This window comes from Elaeis guineensis, chromosome 12, assembly GCF_000442705.2.
Source record: "Elaeis guineensis isolate ETL-2024a chromosome 12, EG11, whole genome shotgun sequence".
NCBI classification, from domain to species: domain Eukaryota; kingdom Viridiplantae; phylum Streptophyta; class Magnoliopsida; order Arecales; family Arecaceae; genus Elaeis; species Elaeis guineensis.
In genome coordinates, this window is record NC_026004.2 from 8,400,943 (window position 1) to 8,420,530 (window position 19,588).

Here is a 19,588-nt window from a genome sequence, read left to right on the forward strand (position 1 = left end):
TTGCTAAATGATGACGCGCCCTATTCGTCAGCGTGATAACGAAGGAATGAGCCCAAATGTTTGGATAAGTGATCATCATTGATGGCCCTAATAACTTTCTATTGAAGTCCATTTTTTGTATGCTCAGGCAGCTCAGCAGGCGCCCAAACATCCACCCAATGATGGCTATGTTTAACCATTCTATATATGCTGACTATGATCCAAAAACCTAACATTACTCAATATCCAAAAACCTAACTCACTAGTGTTGAAAGAACGTATACTGGGTCAATATCACTGAACAAGGAGCAATGACACGGCAACGCGGGAAAAGCACTCAAAACAGTCATTCTACTCTCTTGCACCATACGAGCTTTCACATCTTGTAACCTTCACTTGAAAAGGTGGAAAAAATTCTTGCACCACTTTGAAGTTTGGTGGAGCTTCTCTCGTGCGTTCGGTTGCACGATTCACGTTGCTTTGTTTTTTTTTTGGTAGCACATGTCATCATGCCTTGCCAAAGAGAGCAATGAGGATGCAGTACACAAGCTTCTTGGCCTCTTGACCGATCCAGATACAAAAGCATTTTGTCATTGCTCAAAAAATTCCCCACAGCATCACTAAGACTATTTAAACATTAAGAAACTCGACAACTGAGATTTATTATTAAATCATAGCCACTAGTAAGACAAACCAAATTACTCAGCATAGATTTATTGGTAATATATTTGGTGAAAAACCTTGGGACTATTGTGTGTTGACATCAATTTCGCTTACAACATCCGGGAAACTTTCTTCTTCAAGATGCAAGCATCAAATTTTCGCGGTCCCACACCATAGACGCGTCCACCTAATCCAAATAAAAAAATAAAGTACAATACAAACCTCCTACCTACCTCAACTCGTCCCTCATACCGATTCCCTACATCCGACTCGGCCCGGGGGATCCCATGGCCTTGGCCATCTCCCTCAGAAGATACTTCTGAACCTTCCCCGTTGATGTCTTGGGAAGTTCCGGCTTGAGCACCACCGTCTTCGGCGCCATGTAGTGAGGCATCCTCTCGCGGCACCAAGCAATCACCTCCGCCTCCGTCGGCGGCGCCGCCACCCCTTCCTTCATGCTAACAAACGCGCACGTGGTCTCCCCCCAGTAGTCGTCCGGACGCGCCACCACCGCCGCCTCGTTCACCGCCGGGTGGCCATACAGCACCGACTCCACCTCCACCGAGCTCACATTCTCGCCGCCGCTTATGATCACGTCCTTGGACCGGTCCTTGATCTCCACGTACCCGTCTGAATGCATCACCCCCACGTCACCCGTGTAGAACCACCCGTCCGGCCGCACCGCCCGGCTAGTCCCCTCTTCGTCTTTTAAGTAACCGAGCATCACATACCCGCCGCGGAGAACTATCTCTCCCATGGTAGCACCGTCTCGCCTCACGCTCCGCCCGGTGGCTCTGTCGATGACGTCGATATCCGTCATGGCCAAAGTTCGAACCCCTTGTCGCGCTTTGAGTCTGGCCCGCTCCGCCGCCGGCAGCCGGTCCCACTCCACCTTCCACGCGCAGGACAACGCCATTCCGCCTGTCTCGGTGAGCCCGTACCCGTGACCAACAGAGAAACCGAGCGCCTCCACTCGGTGGAGCACCGCTGCTGGTGGCGGAGCGCCGGCTGTGAGGATCCGGACCGTGCCGGGTAGGGGCTTGCGGGCGGAGTCCGGGGCGTTGGCGAGCATGTTGAGGACCACGGGGGCACCGCACATGTGGGTCACGCGGTGGGTGGCGAGGGCGGCGTAGATGGTGGCGGCGTCGAAGCGGCGGAGGCAGACGTTGGTGCCGCCGGCCGCAGCGATGCCCCAGGGGTAGCTCCAGCCGTTGGCGTGGAACATGGGGAGGGTCCAGAGATAGACGGGGCGCTTGGGGACGGACCAGTCGATGAGGGAGTCGACGGTGACGATGTAGAGACCGCGATGACAGTGGACGACGCCTTTAGGGGCGGAGGTGGTGCCGGACGTGTAGTTGAGGACCATGGGGTCCCACTCGCTCTTTGGGCGGACCCACTTGAACTCCGGGTCGCCCATCTCGATCAATTTCTCATAGGTGAGGCCACCGACGGCGGCTGAAAGTACGGAGCTATTGGCGTTCTCTTCGTAGGGGTCCTCGATGGGGACCACACGGGGGGGTTGGTGGGAGTGGGGGAGGAGGCAGAGGGCGTCGTAGAGCAGGGGAAGGGACTGGGGATCGACGAAGATGAGCTTGGAGCCGCTGTGGCGGAGGAGGACGGAGATGGTGCGGGCGTCGAGGCGGAGGTTGATGGTGTTGAGGACGGCGCCGCTCATCGGGACGCCGAAGTGCATCTCGTACATGGCCGGCACGTTCGGGGCCAGCACGGAGACCTGGAAAAAGATCAAACTTTTAGCAGTAAGATCGAATTTTAATTTGAGCAGAGATTATGATCAATGGAGAGAAAATAAAGTTTTCGCCTCTGGATGGGAATGGGATCGGATGGAGGCCATACGACGTCGCCGCGGGAGATGCCGAGGGAGGAGAGGGAAGAGGCGAGGCGGAGGCAGCGTCGGAGGGTCTGAGACCAGGTGAAGACGGTGCGGCGATAGATGACGGAGGGGCAATTACCGTAGACGGTGGCGGTACGCTCGAGGAAGCACAGAGGAGTCAGCGGGCAGCTGTTGGCGGCGTTGGGCTTCATCCGGTCCATGGCGTCTTCTCGTTCTTTGTTCTCCGCCTCAAAGAGAGAGAGAGGGTGGCGGGAGGAGCGTTGGCCAGGTTTCGAGGCTTTTAATAACCGCGAGAAACTTTTTTTAGTAAATAAGGATTTGACTTAGTGAAGTAAAAACCTTCTAACAGTGAAATCTCTTTTCTTTTGCCAGTTTGGTGAAATCTCTTTGCTTTTTACCAAAACAAACGTTCCGCCTATGGTGAAAACTCCGCTCCCCCCCCCCGCCGGCTTGGTCCGCTCCGCGAAGCAATTATGTCCATTTTTTAATAACGCTCCGAATATAATATCTAGATTGGATATATGATGATCACATATTTTTTAATAATCATAACTTTAATCTCAATATCTCTTAAGATACAATCTTCAAAGATCATAATCTTAAATTTTAATATTATTCTATCATACTCTAATGATCATAATTTAATATTTTGATATTACTTATGTCACGGTCCCTGTTGATTTTAAACCTAAGCTCTGATATCATTCTGTTATATGCTGAATTCAGTATCTGAATCAGATACGTGATGGTCGTATTTTTTTTAAGACAAAATCTTAAAAAATATGTAAGATCTTATAATTTATTATAACACCTTAATATCCATAAATAATAACAATCTAATTTTCATAACAATTAATAACACTTGTATAATTACAAATTTATTTTCTTTGATCATCTGTTCGGTGTCAATGATGCTTTATTTATTCATCTGCTCACCCGCGAACTCAAATCAAAATCAATCATAAGTATCCTACAACTCTGAGAAGGAAGAAAAAAGGAGGGGTGAGCTTTACAGCCCAGTAAAGATCCCAGCATACCTGCATTAATTCAATAGTATGACTGAAAATAATATATGAACAGCATCAAAAGAAAATATAAGTCACGAAATCTCATGTCAAGTATCCAGTACAATTCAATATCGATATATATAGAATCATACATCATACACTATTGAATATCCATCTTTTCTAAAATTGATATACCACACTGATAGAAAACAGGGTAGGCAGCATGTGTAGATTTTAAAATTTTGAAAACATATAGCGAAAAATAAATCGGATTAAACCCTTTAACCCCACATGCAAGATACCAGATCTAAACCTATCCAAATCCAGAAGAAAGCACATATAATTTGTCACGCTCAAAATCCAACACCCGGATCGGATACGTGATGGCCGCACACTCCTTAGAGCAAGCCCTAAAGAATATGCAAGGCCAAATTAAATTATTACAACCTTATCAACCTTAATATTTAATTTCAATAATAATTCATAAAACTTGCATAATTACAATTAACATTCCTTCAATCCTCTGATCAGGTATCAACGGTACTCTATCTATGCATCAGCTCACTCACAAATCTATACCATAGCCAACCATGGACATCTTGTAACTCTGAGAAGAAAAAGAAAATGAAGGGGTGTGAGCTTTGCAGCCCAGTAAGAATTCCCATATCACACCAATATAATAATATAATCTGAAAATAATGATAGGCAATAACACGTAAAAGTCGATGTTCACTGTCCAGAATACTGCAAACATTTATAGATTATCTGTTTTATCAAAAGAGATGTATCATCATATGTTAAATAAGTGAAATAATTTTATTCAACGATTGTTTCATGTCTTATCTTTCTATTTTCTTCTATTATCACATCATCTTTAATCCTTTCTTTTTGGCTTTAGCTTTAGCTTTGGCTTTGGCTTTGGCTTTGGCTTTGGCTTTGGACTACCAGGATCATGCGACGATCTTTTATTCGGATCGATTTTTGTGATCTTCTTTGGATCGAAATATTCATGATCTTTCTCAGATCAAAGTGGCCATGATCTTTCTCGGATCAAATCATTCATGATCTTTCTCGGATCAGATTCTTCATGATCTTTCTCGAATCATATTCTTCCACATATAAGTCTGTGGGGGCTGTCCCAGGCATAAGCTCCTGGCAAGTTATTCCACATGACAAGGCCAGTCCAAACCATATTTCTCTTTCTTTTCACTTTCATGAAATTAAAATATTTGACTTCATTAATCAATTCATCTTTTGCAGTGTAATAAATATGTCATACACATAATCATGCCATCAATCGCTGATACATTTGTATTGATATAGCATACTCATGCTCAAAATCACATAAATAAATAACAATATCTCAGATATAATAAATTCATCGATCTCAAATCCAATGATGCAAAATCAATAAGAGAAAACCAACGGTAAAATAACATATATAATGATGATCATGTACAGGGATTCTTATCTTTACCGATGACTGATCCAAGCACAGAAATCAATGTTCTTCTTTGATTTATAAATTTTTTTAATAAAATATTCCACTCGATATCATTTGCAGACAATCGTATCTCTTCATAATCCTGATCAAATATAAAAATCACATATATGGAGAAAATTACCGATAATCGATCCTAATAATACAGATCGAGGATCTCTCTTAGGATTAATCAAAATTAGGATTTATCTAAGTATCTGGATCCTCCACTGATCCATAAGACTTCTAGAGAGAGAAAATCCATGAAGAGAGAGAAAATTCTAGAGAGAGAAAGTAGAGAGAGAAAGTAGAGAGAGAAATCTTCGTATCCTTCAGATGAGGTAGTCATGGTCGGGATCATCAGAGGTCCTATCAGGATGACTCAATATGAATCAAGTGTTACAAATTTTGAATAGGATCAGCTGGGATCAGATCTACCGCACAAATTTCGGAGCAATCTCAGATCATCTTATTTTCATCTTAAGTTTATCTTAAAGTTCGTGATGCAGTTAGAGAGAGAGTAGAAAGATTCTAGAGAGATAAAATCCACAAAAAGAGAGAAAGATCTAGAGAGAGAAAATAGAGAGAGAATCTAGAGAGAAATTGGAGAGAAAAGGTAGAGAGAGGAGAGAGAAAAATTTTTTCTCTTTTCTTCTTCTTTTTATTTTATTTTATTTTTATTTTTATTTTTATTTTTCTCTTTCTCTTTTTTCCTTTTTTTTTTCTTTTCTTTTTCTTTTTTCTTTTTCTTTTCTTTTTCTTTTTTCTTTTTCTTTTCTTTTCTTTTCTTCTTCTTCTTTTTCCTTCTTCTTTTCTTCCCGCGGCCTCCCTTGGATGAAACAGGGGAGGATCGTGAGGTCCCCCCCTCGGTGGCTCGAGCTCCGACGGCTTGGCCGGAGATCCGGCAACAGGTGGAGGCGGCGATGGGCAATGTTCGGCCGGCGGCAAGGTTCGGCCGGCAAAAATCAAAGGAAGATTCAGAAAATAGGGGATTCTTTTGTGACTGATTTTCGGCAAAGACGGTGACCGGCGGTGAGGCTTTAGGCCAAGGGAGAAAGAAAAGAGGGAGAGGAAGAAGGGGAGGGGCTTACCTTGCTCCGACGGTTGAGAAGAGCTCCGGCGATCTTTTCTTTCTGTTCAAACAACTCGCAGCAAAAATCTTGAAAAAATTCCTCTAAACTCTTAATAATCTCTCAAAATCCCGTGATAAAAATCTAAAGGGAGGGGAAAGGGGGTTTTATAGAAGAGGAATCCGTTTTTTACTCGGATTCCCCTCTCCTTTTTACGGTGGGAAGAAGACTCTCAACGGGAGTCTTCTTCCTCCCGATATCCTCTGTTTTCTCTTTTTTTTTTGTATATATCTGGGTTATTACATAATTAATCTAAAATTTAAGAAAAATATGAGATCATATCTCATTATCTTTGCACGGGTAGAAATTCACTGCTTCAGATGATCTTGGATTTGTAGAAGATGAAGCCACATACGTATCCGGCCTCTACAGGTATCCACCAAGATCAATCTCGAACTTTTCTTCTCGTAGAAGATTCTTCTTCTCAAGAAGAACCTTGACCTTGAGAACTCTGATCAACTCTTTTGATCTTAACTGAGAGATCAACTCCTTGATCTGCAGCCTTCTTCTTCTTCTCCTCGATCCTTGATTTCTAAGTTACCAGAACTCCTTCTAAGTGTGTGGAAGAGAGAATACCCAACTTTTGGGCATGGAAAGGAAGAATATGAGAGAGAGGAGGCATGGAGATGGAGAGAGAAAAGATTTTCTTGATGAAAAATCAATACCAAGAAATCATAGAGACCTCCCTTTAAATAGACATAAGCCCTGACACATATTAGGAACCTTATCATCTTAAAAAAATAGATCTTTATCTCATAAGAATTCTCTACCTTTTAAATATGATTTATGCCAAATAAAATCAGATATAAAAGATAATTAATCAGTCCTTTTAAGCATGTACAATAGCCATCCATGAAATACATATCAGGTGGTTGGGACGCCAACTCTTGATGCCCTATAAAGAGATCTCCAGCCATAAGAGATGGGGCATGGACCCCACCCTCTCTCCTTCATGCCATGACATATAAGAGGGGGTGGGCCCTTTAGGATATGGGGCTTAATAATTTAAAAAAAAAAAATTATGCCATCCATTCTTTCGTCTATATATTCCACATGCATACTTAGAGATAATTAGGAGATATGGAAGAGATAATGTTAGGATAATTATGTCAACTAATTGACTTAATTAAATCCTCTTGGACTTATAATTAAGAGTCCAATTAAATCCAAATGAATTTAGGTTAGGTTCAAGACTATGGACTTGATCAAATCAAAGTTTTGAGAAAAACTAGGTTTAACCATGTACTAGTATGATTCTCATAAATCTAATAGAGTTTCAAATAAACCGTAATTCAATTGGAACTTCATAAGCTCAACTGACAAATTCGAGATTAAATTTAATATCCATCTTTTCTAAAATTGATATACCACACTTGCCTCGTTAAGTAAAACTCATTTTTACTTAATTATGATTTTATATCTTATCATCCACATCTCATTAACATGATCCACATTAATCAACAATTATCTTTAGTGTTTCGGACTAACCACGATCATGCTGCAGTCTATGACTGGCAAGCGATAAACCACACTTCAGTCTGTGGTGACGAACCAGAATAACCGCACTTCAGCTTGCAGTGACAAACCAGAATAATCATACTTTAACCCATGATGGCAAACTAGAATATCCGTGCTTCAGTCCGTAGTGACAAACTCAAACACCACGTATCCACTCGTGATGGGGCTATTCTCGATACCATGTATATATATCTGCCCATGACAAGCTGTTCTCAGTATCATATATCTTATCATGGCAAACTATTCTTGGTGTTATATTCCTGTCCGTAACTAAGCTATTCTCAATTTAATGTGGCTAGTCCTAACACCCATTTCTTGATCATCAAATTATGAAATCTCAATCATATCATAAAATAAAATGCAGTTTCTTATTATGTTCCTTTCAAAATTCTTAATAGTTGGTATTATAACTCAAACCATTCAAAAACCATTGTTATTTTGTATAAATATACGACACAAAACATATCAATAATCATACCAATAATCATAAATAAATATTAGCCATGAGAAACCAAATCATGCAGTGCAAAAATAAATATATATGTACTGATGTTTGTGTTCAATTTTCTTATCTCCATCGATGATTGACTTAAATATAATAATCGATGAACTCCTCGATCTACGAACTCGAAATCAAGATATTCTATTCAATATTTTTTTGTATAATCAGTTGTACCTTTATATAATCATGGATAAACCTAAAAATCATATACAATTAAGGACATAAAAATTATAAAAATATCCCTAAACATCACAAGTTCAGGATCTCTTCTAGGATTAACTGAGATCTGGATTTGTCTAAATATCTAAACCCTCCATTGGTCCATAAAATTTTAGAGAGAAAATTTAAGAAAGAGAAATTAGAGAGAGAAAATAAGGAGAGAAAGTAGTAGAGAGAGAAAGTGGAGAGAAAATAGAGAGAGGAGAGAGAAAAGAGAGAGAAACTTTTTTTTTTCCTTCTTTCTTTCTCTTTTTCTTTTTTTGTTCTTTTCTTTTCTTTCTTTCTTCTCGTTTTCTTTCTCTTCTTCTTCGTTGAAGCAGGAGAAGGGGACAATTATAGAGCCGGCCACACCACGATGGCGACCCCGACCAATAGATCCCCTTTGGTGATGGTGGTGGCAGCATTGGCCCCCAATAGTCCAAGCACGACCAGCCATGGTGGCCGGTGCTATAGAGGGATAAAGGAAGAAACATAGGAGAATCTTGATTTTCTTAGAAATCTGAGGACTCATCGGACCAAATCCGATGATAGCAAGGCTAGAAAAAGGAGGAGAAGGGAGAGAACCTTAGTGATGCCCTCAATGAGAGATCCGACGATTTTTCTGGTGAAATCTCAAGAAAAAGAACTCGATTGACAGACCCAAATCGATAGTGATTTTGTGAGAAATTTGTGATAGAAAATAAAGAGAAACATAGGATCCCTGGACTGAATTAGGATCATTTTACTTTGAATTTTAGTTAGATTCTTTTTTTTAATAAAAATTAAGAGAGAAGACTCCTAACCAGAGTCCTATTTCCCAACCCCCCCCCTAACTAACATGCATAATGCATGACTTCTTGTTTTTTTTTTTTTATTCTTCTGGGCGGGTTATTACAAATCACTTTGGAAAGTCATTGCAGCTCCGCCAAGAGATATACTTAGGATCAAATTTATTGAATTGATTTGATTTCAAATAGATAGTTACGATCATCAATCACTTCCAACAAGCCTGATTGTTTAGTGCAGGAGTATCACTGTCCGACTAACCCTACCTGCTTTATTGCTAGTTGAGTTTATCAATTCTCTCTATTTTTTTAATATGGAACGAATGAATTGATTACTTAAAAAGAGTATAAATACATCCATCAAAAAAAAATTTAAAAAAAAAATTACTACAATAAATATGTAGAAGAATCGATTTAATAAGGTTAGCTATGTATTTCACCATCCAATCTGCAACAGTATTAATTTTTTTGAGTTTTATAAATTTTTGTCACAATTTAATATTATTATATTATTATACAAGATAGGATAAGTGGGGATGTCAATTGGGACATCAGTGAACTTGACCATTCCATGAGCACCACATAAATATGGATATGCGAGTAGATAATAAATTAGGTAGATAAAATGTCCAGCAACAGAGGCCGGTAATGCCCTAGCCATCATGATTTTCTTGCAAAATTCTCCTGATATTCGTAGCCCGGTCAGTAATTCATATGTTCTGTTATACTTCTGCTGTATGCTAGGGGAGTCTCTTTCCTTATTTGTAGCTCCACCATTTTCTTTGATCCAGAAACATAAAAGAACCCGGTTAAAGCGTTAAAGGCCTGTTTAGGTAAATAGATTGGAAATTCTCTTTGATTTATAGATAAAGCTAGTACAACAAGTTAGATAATAAGGTTATAGACTGAACTAAACCTATATCCATAAGTATATAAAAATATTCTTAGACAGGATCTACCTGATCCTATAGGAAGAGAAGTACTCAAAGATCTAAATCTTTTAGAATTAAATATACAAAAATGAACCTTTCACTATATATAAAATAGACAAATATTTTAGAATAAATATTATTTTTCACATTAAATCTTTTAGTATTCCATAGACTATTCTATATTTGCTTGTCAATAAACGTCTTCGAAAAATAGATTAGAATAAACAAAAATAGGGTAAAACTGCAAAGGAGCAATTTGCTTAAGAAGTATTAAAACTCCCAACTTCTAGAGTAATGGTCGTGTCTCATTACCAATCAATTTTTCAAACTTCTCCTTGTAGTTTTGCAAGTCTACGGTTCCACACTCAAGTTAGCCAAGTTTACGGCACACCAATTTGACTCGAGTGGAATCTCTCTCAAAGGATATCTACAAGAGATGTCTCCCCATCATTGCATGCTTGGCCCCAAGGGGAGCAAGTGGTCCACCTGTTGATTTAGGCAGAAGAGTAGGTAGCCAACATGATATCGATCTTCTCTTCTCCTGTGCATTCTTTTCCTAGATAAGTTCTAGTTGTCTATGTTACTTTGGTCTAGGACACAATCCAGTACCCATACAGTCACTATCTGGTGGTTGGATATCGAGTTGAGCATCAATTAGACAAGCATGAACATCTTGCTTGAAAAAGATTTGAGTGACTCCGAACTGTAAGTTTCCAACTATTTCGATACTGATTATCATTAGCCTACCAAGAATAATAAACTGTCATTATTCAAAAAAAGAAAAAGAATAATAAACTGTCAATGACCCAAAGAGCCAAACACAGAAAGACCAGGCTTTGGGTTTAGGGATGTGGGCCGACCATGGCCCTGGAAATAGAAGCCCAAATCATTTTCAGAGTGGGCTTGGGTTGGAATGGTAGAGGGACAAATATTAGAGAAATTTTTTATGCACCATGGGCGTTATAGAACCGTGCGTACTGTCCACGGTGATTGATTTCCTCACGGAGTCGGAATGTGACGTGCAGAAATTTTTTTTTTTTTCGTTAGTCTTGCATGGGAATCAGTCATCACAGATGGTGCATGCAGTTCTGCACCACCCACAGCGCACAAAGAATTTCTCAAAATATTAATATGAACCTACAAGTCGGGGTCTAAAAATTTATACTTGGTCAAGTCAACTCGGACTTGAGCTTCATGTTTACACTTTGGGCTTGCTTCAAGTTGACTCGGTCCATCGATGCTCCTCAAAATGATTTGGTATCACAAGATTGGATTTACCTTGGTTTACCTCCTGGTTGGTAATGTTGTGATAGGTTTTCGGTGCACGATTAAATAGCAATGTAAACTGCAATTGAAGCTCTAGGACGTATAATAGTATCATCTGTATAAGAATAAAACAAAAAAAAAAGAATTGCAGAATCTTTGGCACTCACCAATATCAATGCTTTCACAGAACAATCATGCACATGAGTGTGGGGAATATTGGTAAAGGTTTGAGAACAAAGAAAAAACAGGTAAGGGGTAAAGTATCTCCCTGCTTGATACTTTTTGTAAACATAATTCTATCTAGTTTGCTGATCATCAATAACTACCGACAAAACATGTGAGATGCAAGTGCAAATCTAGTTGATCACCTAGTTGGAAAATTCAAATCAGCCATAATTTGCAAAGTGGCTTCCAATTTAAACTTATGATAGGTCTACTTCATATCTAGCTTATAATTTGTAGTAGAATCCTCATTTTTTTTAATTACAAAAATACAACTGAAAATTTAAAATATTCACATTGATATCCCTACCGGCCACAAAAATCACATACTCAAAACCAATCAATGTAGATATCCTGAAGAAGAATTCAAATAGTTCGTATCCTGTTTGCCGAATTACAAGCTACATGGAGTGACCATATTTCAGCAATTTACTAGTTTAGTTTTAAATTAACATGGCCTGAAGGTGATTCAGATATGGTTATCCAATGGATTTCTAATCTTCGACACCATTATAATTTTTTGTAATATATTTCTCAATGACATCACTCTCTCCTCTCTGACATGAAGGTCTGCTTATCTCCTCTGATTTTTTCATGGCCTGTCATACATTTAGATAAGTTAATTAGCTAGTCGATAGATTGGCTAATCTCTTTGTCACTAGTGATTTCTTATTTGACTCACTCTTGCTGTATGAAATCCAATCTTTTATTCTAACCGGCAGTATTGAAGTATAGTTTTTTTGTTTTTAGTTTTTTTTTTGGGGGGTCTGCACCACCTGATGCATTCAAAAAAAGCAAAGAGCAAGGATTCTAGGCAATTGACCAATAAATTTCTGTTTTGAATACATGCCGTATGCTAGCATGGTAATAAAATTCCCAATAGTAGAATCGCATCAGTGATGTATTTGGTGGAGGATGACATAGCAGCTCTATTTTCTTGCATTGGCAATCACATTTTTTCGGTAATTTTTAAAATTCTCAAGATTATTTTTCATGGAATGTGGACCACACTCAAGATTATATGAACATTTGATGTTCTGATTTACATGTTTTATTTTAATTATGGATAATCTTTCTGCAGGGTAATATTGAATCGGATAAATTTTGGAGAGCTTTACATCATAAGCAACTTTGGGACATTGCAAAAGTTCTTTGGAGTTGGACGTTTCTGCGCATTTGTACACTAGAGCAATATGTACGGTTAAATCCCTGGGATCTCGATGGTTGATGAGTCACCTCTTCTGGAAGTATGCATGTTTCAAATCATATATAGATAGGCTTGGTATCTTTCGCATGAATCCATTATTAGCTCGTAAATCTGTGCAGATAGAAAAATAAAAGAGTTGGTTATGCTTTGAAATATGAGGAATGATCCAAGTATCATAAAAAAAGATCAATTATTCTTTCTTATGAAAGGTACAATCCGCCCTAATATTTGGAGACTTAATGGGTAGGATTGAACTTTAATAAAATATTTTTATTGCCAGTTATTTAAAGTTATAATTTATTTTTAATTTATTTATCCCGATAAAAGCAAGCATGGCTGAAAGTGACCGCTCTTCACGTGTCCAAAGGGCGACTTACGTATCCCCCGTATCCCAAATTATTTTAGTTTCCAAACTTTGGATAACCGCTGAGTTCATCATTAGATTATTCCACCAAAACCACGCAGCATAGATGGTAATCCCAGGACAAATTATTGGGTAGAATGAGTCTACCACGTAGAATTATTGGGAAAGACAGTGGTAGCTCAACACGTCAGCTAGTTTCTACTAAATACGTAATCATAGTCAATCATGATTTAATAGGGAAAAGATTGGCTACCCAATAATCTCTCTGGAAAGGCGAGATGACCGTATGCTACTTTAAAGCCAGTTACGTGAGCAGAAAACTCCCCGCATCCGTACTTTCACCTCTCTAGCCTCCTTTAGATACCCTGCCGCATTTGCGACTCTCCTGTCGGCTGATTGTCTTCCGAGTTCTGTTCTTCCACGAATAAATATCATAAAAAAATTAATTAATTAATTATTTTTATATATTTTTTAAAAAATATTTTTATAAATAATACTTATTTATAAAATAAAAAAAATTATTCATCTAAAAAATAGTTAAATTATTTTTTATTAATCAATAAAATAGATATTTAGTTTTATTTTTAAAACATCTCATCTTTATTTTTAATATCTTATTTATTCAATATCCAATAATTTAGTGATTCATTTTCTTTAAATTTAAAATATATAAAAAATATTATAAAAAATATAGATAAATTTTGATAACTTATTCAGAAAAATAATAATATAAAAGAATATTAGTAACATATTTTGAAACGGTTTTTTCATGCATAAAAGAGCATGAATCAATTATTTTTCTGTTTAAATCTTGGCTAAGAAATATTTATTTAGAAAAATATAGATTTTTAGATAAATTTTTTTCCTACAAAAGTTTTTGGATAAATATTATAAAAAAGTTGGTTAATCTTTTTATTAACCAACTTATCCATATTCTTGCTTTTTTTAAGATGAGTAAATTATTTTTTATGGACAGTATTTATCAATAAAATAGAGAAAAAATCTTATCCATCTAGGAGGTAAATAAATTATTTTTTTATGAGCTGATAAAGTAGCTATTTAATTTTATGTTCAAGATGCCCCATTCGCAATTTCAATGTCTCCATTATTTAATGCCCAATAACTCAATGATATCTAATTTTTTTAAATCTAAAAAGTATAAAAGATATTATGAAAAATATAGATAAATTTTAGTAACTTATCCAAGAAAATAGTAATGCAAAAGAACATGAGTAATAGATTTTAAAATTATTTTTTTATACTTAAAAATATGAATAAATTATTTTCTTATCTAAATATTGTCTAAGAAAAATTTATTTGAAAAAATATAGATTTTTAAATAAATTTTTTATCTATAAAAGAATAGGCCCTTGGATCCTCAAGAAAAATAAAATTTGAAAAAGTCATGTTAGATGTTTACATAGTCATCTATTCAAAAATTTAAAATAAATTAAACATTGAAAGTAACTGTTAATTTTGTTCTAAAATGACAAAATTATAACATTATATTTATTTATATAAAAATATTAATAATTGAAATAAAAAAATAATATTAAAGAATAAATTTTGCTTGTGTTCCCTCCTCGTCCGTCATCGCCTACGCCGCATCCGGATGATAGTATGCAATCGAACAACGGCATTAGAGATGAGACGAACGGAAATAGGAAAGATTGCAGAAAGTTCGATCAACCTCCTACTAAGCCATTTTTTACGGAGAGAGAATAGAGGAGGAGTCTTTTTACTTTCCCACCGCGCCAATATTTTTTCCATACTCAACATTCCCACGTCAGATGTCTTTTTACTTTCCCACTAAGCCAATATTTTTCCTGTAGCCAATAACTTTCCACGTCAGCCATCTTTTTCCTATTAAATCATGATTAACCAATAACCATGGTTACCTATAGCTGACTCGTTGAGCTCTCATTACCTTTGCCTATGACCTTACGTGGTAGACCCATTAATTCAACCTAATAATTTTTTCAATCTCATGCTCCAGCTCGCCATCCAATTAAAAAAATTATTAGATAGATTTATTCTATCATAGATAAAATAAATTTTAATTGATTCTTTTTTATTTTATAAAATATAATTAATAATTAATAAAAAATTAATTAATATATTAATTTTTATTGATTTTGTCCACAGCAGGATGGCTTATCTAATAATTTCTTATCCCAAGGGACATCTTAAATATGATTTGGGGGAGAAGACCTCGTGACTCTGATCATCTCTCTCGGATAAAAATTTTTATAATCGGATCGATCACGAAAAAAATTACGATCGAATATATTTTAAAAATATTCATCAAAAAAAATGGATAGTAAGCATACGTGAAGATATTAAAAAAAATAGATAAATTTTAATAATATTTGAATCATCTAAATGTTACATAATTATTTTTTTTATAAATATCTTAATATATGTATGTGATAAATGACGATGATCCGATCATTATTTTTTCTACGATCGTCTCGATTATAGAAAATTTTTTCATCTCCCAAGAAAATATTCGTTGCAGCGATGATACCACGCTATATTTGCAACAAACCAACGAGAAGTCGGGAATAACGAATATTTTTTCTTATCTCCCGCAGCACATACTTCTGAACCTTCCCAGTCGACGTCTACGGTGATTCCGGCTTGAACACCACCGACTTGGGCACCATGTGGTGCGGCATCCTCTCCCGCCACCAACCAATCACCTCCGCCTCCATCGGTGGCACCGCCAGTACTCCTTCCTTTATGCTCACAAACGCGCATGGCGTTTCCCCCCAGTATTCGTCCGGCCGCGCAACCACTGCCGCCTCGTTCACCGCCGGGTGGTCATACAGCTAGCACCGACTCCACCTCCACCGAGCTCAAATTCTCGCCGCCACTTATGATCACGTCCTTCGATCTGTCCTTGATCTCCACGTACCCGTCTGCATGGATGACCCCCACGTCCCCGGTGTAGAATCATCCGTCCGGCCGCACCGCCTGGCTCGTCGCCTCCTCGTCTTTTAGATAGCCGAGCATCACGCACACCCCACGGAGGACTATCTCGCCCATGGTGGCGCCATCCCGATGGACGCTCTCGCCGGTGGAGCCATCGATGACGTTGATATCCGTGATGGCCAAAGTTCGAATACCTTGGCGCGCCTTGAGTCTGGCCCGCTCCACCACCGGCAGCCGGTTCCACTCCGCCTTCCACGCGCACGACAACGCCATCCCGCCTGTCTCGGCGAGCCCGTACCCGTGGCTGACAGAGAAGCCGAGCGCCTCCACTCTGTGGATCGGAGCACCGCCGCTGGGGGCGAAGCGCCGGCTGTGAGAATCTGAGACGTGCCGGTAGGGGCTTGCGGGCAGAGTCCGGGGCGTTGGCGAGCATGTTGAGGACGACGGGGGCGTTGCTTGGTCGGGGCTTGCTGTAACCTTCACTTGATAGGGTGGAAAAGATTTTTGCACCATTTTGAAGTTTGGTGGAGCTTCTCTCGTCCGTTGAGTTGCACCATTCACTTTCTTTATTTTGCAGCACATTTCAATATGCCACGTCAAGGAGAGCAGTGAAAATGCTGTACACAAGCTCCTTGGCCTCTTGACTTTTTTGAGTAGTTACATTTCCGAGATACAAAAGCATTTTGCCATTGCTCAAAAAATTCCCCATGGCATAACTAAGATTATTTAAACATTAAGAAACTCGACAACTGAGATTTATTACTAAATCGTAGCCACTGGTAAGACAAACCAAATTACTCAGCATAGATTTATTGGTAACATATTTGGTGAAAAACCTTAAGACTATTGCGTGTTGACATCATTTTCGCTTACAACACCAGGGAAGCTTTCTTTAAGATGCAAGCATCATACTTTCGCGGCCCCACACCATAGACGCGTCCACCAAATCCAAATAAAAAAATAAAGTAACACACAAACCTCCTACCAACCTCAACTCGTCCGTCTTACCGATTCCCTACATCCGACTCGGCCGAGGGGATCCCATCGCCTTGGCCATCTCCCTCAGAAGATACTTCTGAACCTTCCCCGTTGATGTCTTGGGAAGTTCCGGCTTGAGCACCACCGTCTTCGGCGCCATGTAGTGAGGCATCCTCTCTCGGCACCATGCAATCACTTCCGCCTCCGTCGGCGGCGCCGCCACCCCTTCCTTCATGCTAACAAACGCGCAGGTGGTCTCCCCCCAGTAGTCGTCCGGACGCGCCACCACCGCCACCTCGTTCACCGCCGGGTGGCCATACAGCACCGACTCCACCTCCACCGAGCTCACATTCTCGCCGCCGCTTATGATCACGTCCTTGGACCGGTCCTTGATCTCCACGTACCCGTCCGCATGCATAACGCCCACGTCGCCGGTGTAGAACCAGCCGTCCGGCCGCACCGCCCGGCTAGTCCCGTCTTCGTCTTTTAAGTAACCGAGCATCACATACCCGCCGCGGAGGACTATCTCTCCCATGGTGGCACCGTCTCGCTTGACGCTCTGGCCGGTGGCTCTGTCGATGACGTCGATATCCGTCATGGCCAAAGTTCGAACCCCTTGTCGCGATTTGAGTCTGGCCCGCTCCGCCGCGGGCAGCCGGTCCCACTCCGCCTTCCACGTGCAGGACAGCGCCATTCCTCCTGTCTCGGTCAGCCCGTACCCGTGGCCAACAGAGAAGCCGAGTGCCTCCACTCGGTGGAGCACCGCCGCTGGTGGTGGAGAGCCCCCGGTGAGGATCTGGACCGTGCCGGGTAGGGGCTTGCGGGTGGAGTCCGGGGCGTTGGCGAGCATGTTGAGGACCACGGGGGCGCCGCACATGTGGGTCACGCGGTGGGTGGCGAGGGCGGCGTAGATGGTGGCGGCGTCGAAGCGGCGGAGGCAGACGTTGGTGCCGCCGGCCGCGGCGATGCCCCAGGGGTAGCTCCAGCCGTTGGCGTGGAACATGGGGAGGGTCCAGAGATAGACCGGGCGCTTGGGGATGGACCAGTCGATGAGGGAGTCGACGGTGACGATGTAGAGGCCGCGATGGCAGTGGACGACGCCTTTAGGGGCGGAGGTGGTGCCGGACGTGTAGTTGAGGACCATGGGGTCCCAGTCGCTCTTGGGGCGGACCCACTTGAACTCCGGGTCGCCCATCTCGATCAATTTCTCATAGGTGAGGCCACCGCCGGCGGCGGAAAGTACTGAGCTATTGGCGTTCTCTTCGTAGGGGTCCTCGATGGGGACCACCCGGGGGGGTTGGTGGGAGTGGGGGAGGAGGTGGAGCGCGTCGTGGAGCAGGGGAAGGGACAGGGGATCGACGAAGATGAGCTTGGAGCCGCTGTGGCGGAGGAGGACGGAGATGGTGCGGGCGTCGAGGCGGAGGTTGATGGTGTTGAGGACGGCGCCGCTCATCGGGACGCCGAAGTGCATCTCGTACATGGCCGGCACGTTCGGGGCCAGCACGGAGACCTGGAAAAAGATCAAACTTTTAGAAGTAAGATGGAATTTTAGTTTGAGCAGAGATTATCATCAATGGAGAGAAAATAAAGTTTTCGTCTCTGGATGGGAATGGGATCGGATGACGGCCATACGACGTCGCCGCGGGAGATGCCGAGGGAGGAGAGAGAGGAGGCGAGGCGGAGGCAGCGTCGGAGGGTCTGAGACCAGGTGAAGACAGTCCGGTGGTAGATGACGGAGGGGCAGTCACCGTAGACGGTGGCGGTACGCTCGATGAAGCCCAGAGGAGTCAGCGGGCAGCTGTTGGCGGTGTTGGGCTTCATCCGGTCCATGGCGTCTTCTCGTTCTTTGTTCTCCGTCTCAGAGAGAGAGAGAGAGGGTGGCGGGAGGAGGGTTGGCCAGGTTTCGGGGCTTTAATAACCACGGGAATTTTTTTTTTTAAGCAAATAATACTGACTTGGAGAAGTAAAAACTTTCTAACACTGAAATCTCTTCTTCTGAAAGTTTAGTGAAATCTTTTGGCTTTACCAAGCCAAACGTTCCGCCTATAGCCGAGGATGCTTCGACCATTGAGTAATGGTGATGCGGTGGGCCCAAGTTGTTGAGCAAGTATGGCGATTCTTGGCGAAAACTCTTTGCTCCTCTCCATTTTTTTTTTTTTTCTCCCCCGGCTTGGTCTACTCTGTTAAGTAATTATGATCATTTTTTAGCCCTTGCGAATTATTTTGGGAAATCACCGCGGCTCCATCAAGACAAATGCCTGGGATCAAATTTATTGAATTGATTTGATTTCGAATAAACGGTTACGGCCGTCAGATGCTTCCAACAAACCTCATTGCTTCACTGCAGAAGTCACGCTGTCCGGCTAACGGCAGTCACGCTGTCCGGCTAACCGCATGACTGCTCCGTTGCCCGTTGAGCTTATCAATTCTGTCTATTTGTTTTTCAATACAGAACGAATGAATTGATTACTTAAAAAGAATAAAAATACATCTATTAAAATAAAAAAAATAAAAATTACTATAATAAATATGTAGAAGAATCTCATAATGCAGATTTAATCAGGTTAGCTA

At 40.8% G+C, this 19,588-nt stretch overlaps 2 protein-coding genes and 1 pseudogene across 5 annotated transcripts; all 3 read right to left on the bottom strand.

Moving 5' to 3' along the window:
- Positions 1-616: 616 nt before the first annotated feature.
- LOC105055425 (2-methylpropanoate--CoA ligase CCL4) lies at positions 617-2,769 on the bottom strand. 3 transcript variants are annotated; one of them, XM_010937230.4, is made up of 2 exons: positions 2,497-2,769; positions 617-2,374 (listed from the first exon to the last, which is right to left on the bottom strand). In XM_010937230.4, the coding sequence occupies exons 1-2, from the start codon at positions 2,692-2,694 to the stop codon at positions 902-904; spliced, it is 1,671 nt and encodes a 556-aa protein (XP_010935532.1). In that variant the 5' UTR covers positions 2,695-2,769; the 3' UTR covers positions 617-901. The 3 variants fall into 3 exon arrangements, with proteins under 3 accessions (XP_010935532.1, XP_029123504.1, XP_010935531.1); XM_029267671.2 differs by having other exon boundaries at positions 2,613-2,748; XM_010937229.4 differs by having other exon boundaries at positions 2,462-2,631.
- A 12,775-nt stretch (positions 2,770-15,544) lies between these two features.
- LOC105055521 (2-methylpropanoate--CoA ligase CCL4-like) lies at positions 15,545-16,622 on the bottom strand (annotated as a pseudogene).
- Positions 16,623-16,802: 180 nt separating this feature from the next.
- On the bottom strand, positions 16,803-18,918 carry LOC105055423 (2-methylpropanoate--CoA ligase CCL4). 2 transcript variants are annotated; one of them, XM_010937227.4, is made up of 2 exons: positions 18,650-18,918; positions 16,803-18,527 (listed from the first exon to the last, which is right to left on the bottom strand). In XM_010937227.4, the coding sequence occupies exons 1-2, from the start codon at positions 18,845-18,847 to the stop codon at positions 17,055-17,057; spliced, it is 1,671 nt and encodes a 556-aa protein (XP_010935529.1). In that variant the 5' UTR covers positions 18,848-18,918; the 3' UTR covers positions 16,803-17,054. The 2 variants fall into 2 exon arrangements, with proteins under 2 accessions (XP_010935529.1, XP_029123503.1); XM_029267670.2 differs by having other exon boundaries at positions 18,766-18,896.
- Between the last annotated feature and the right edge of the window lie 670 nt (positions 18,919-19,588).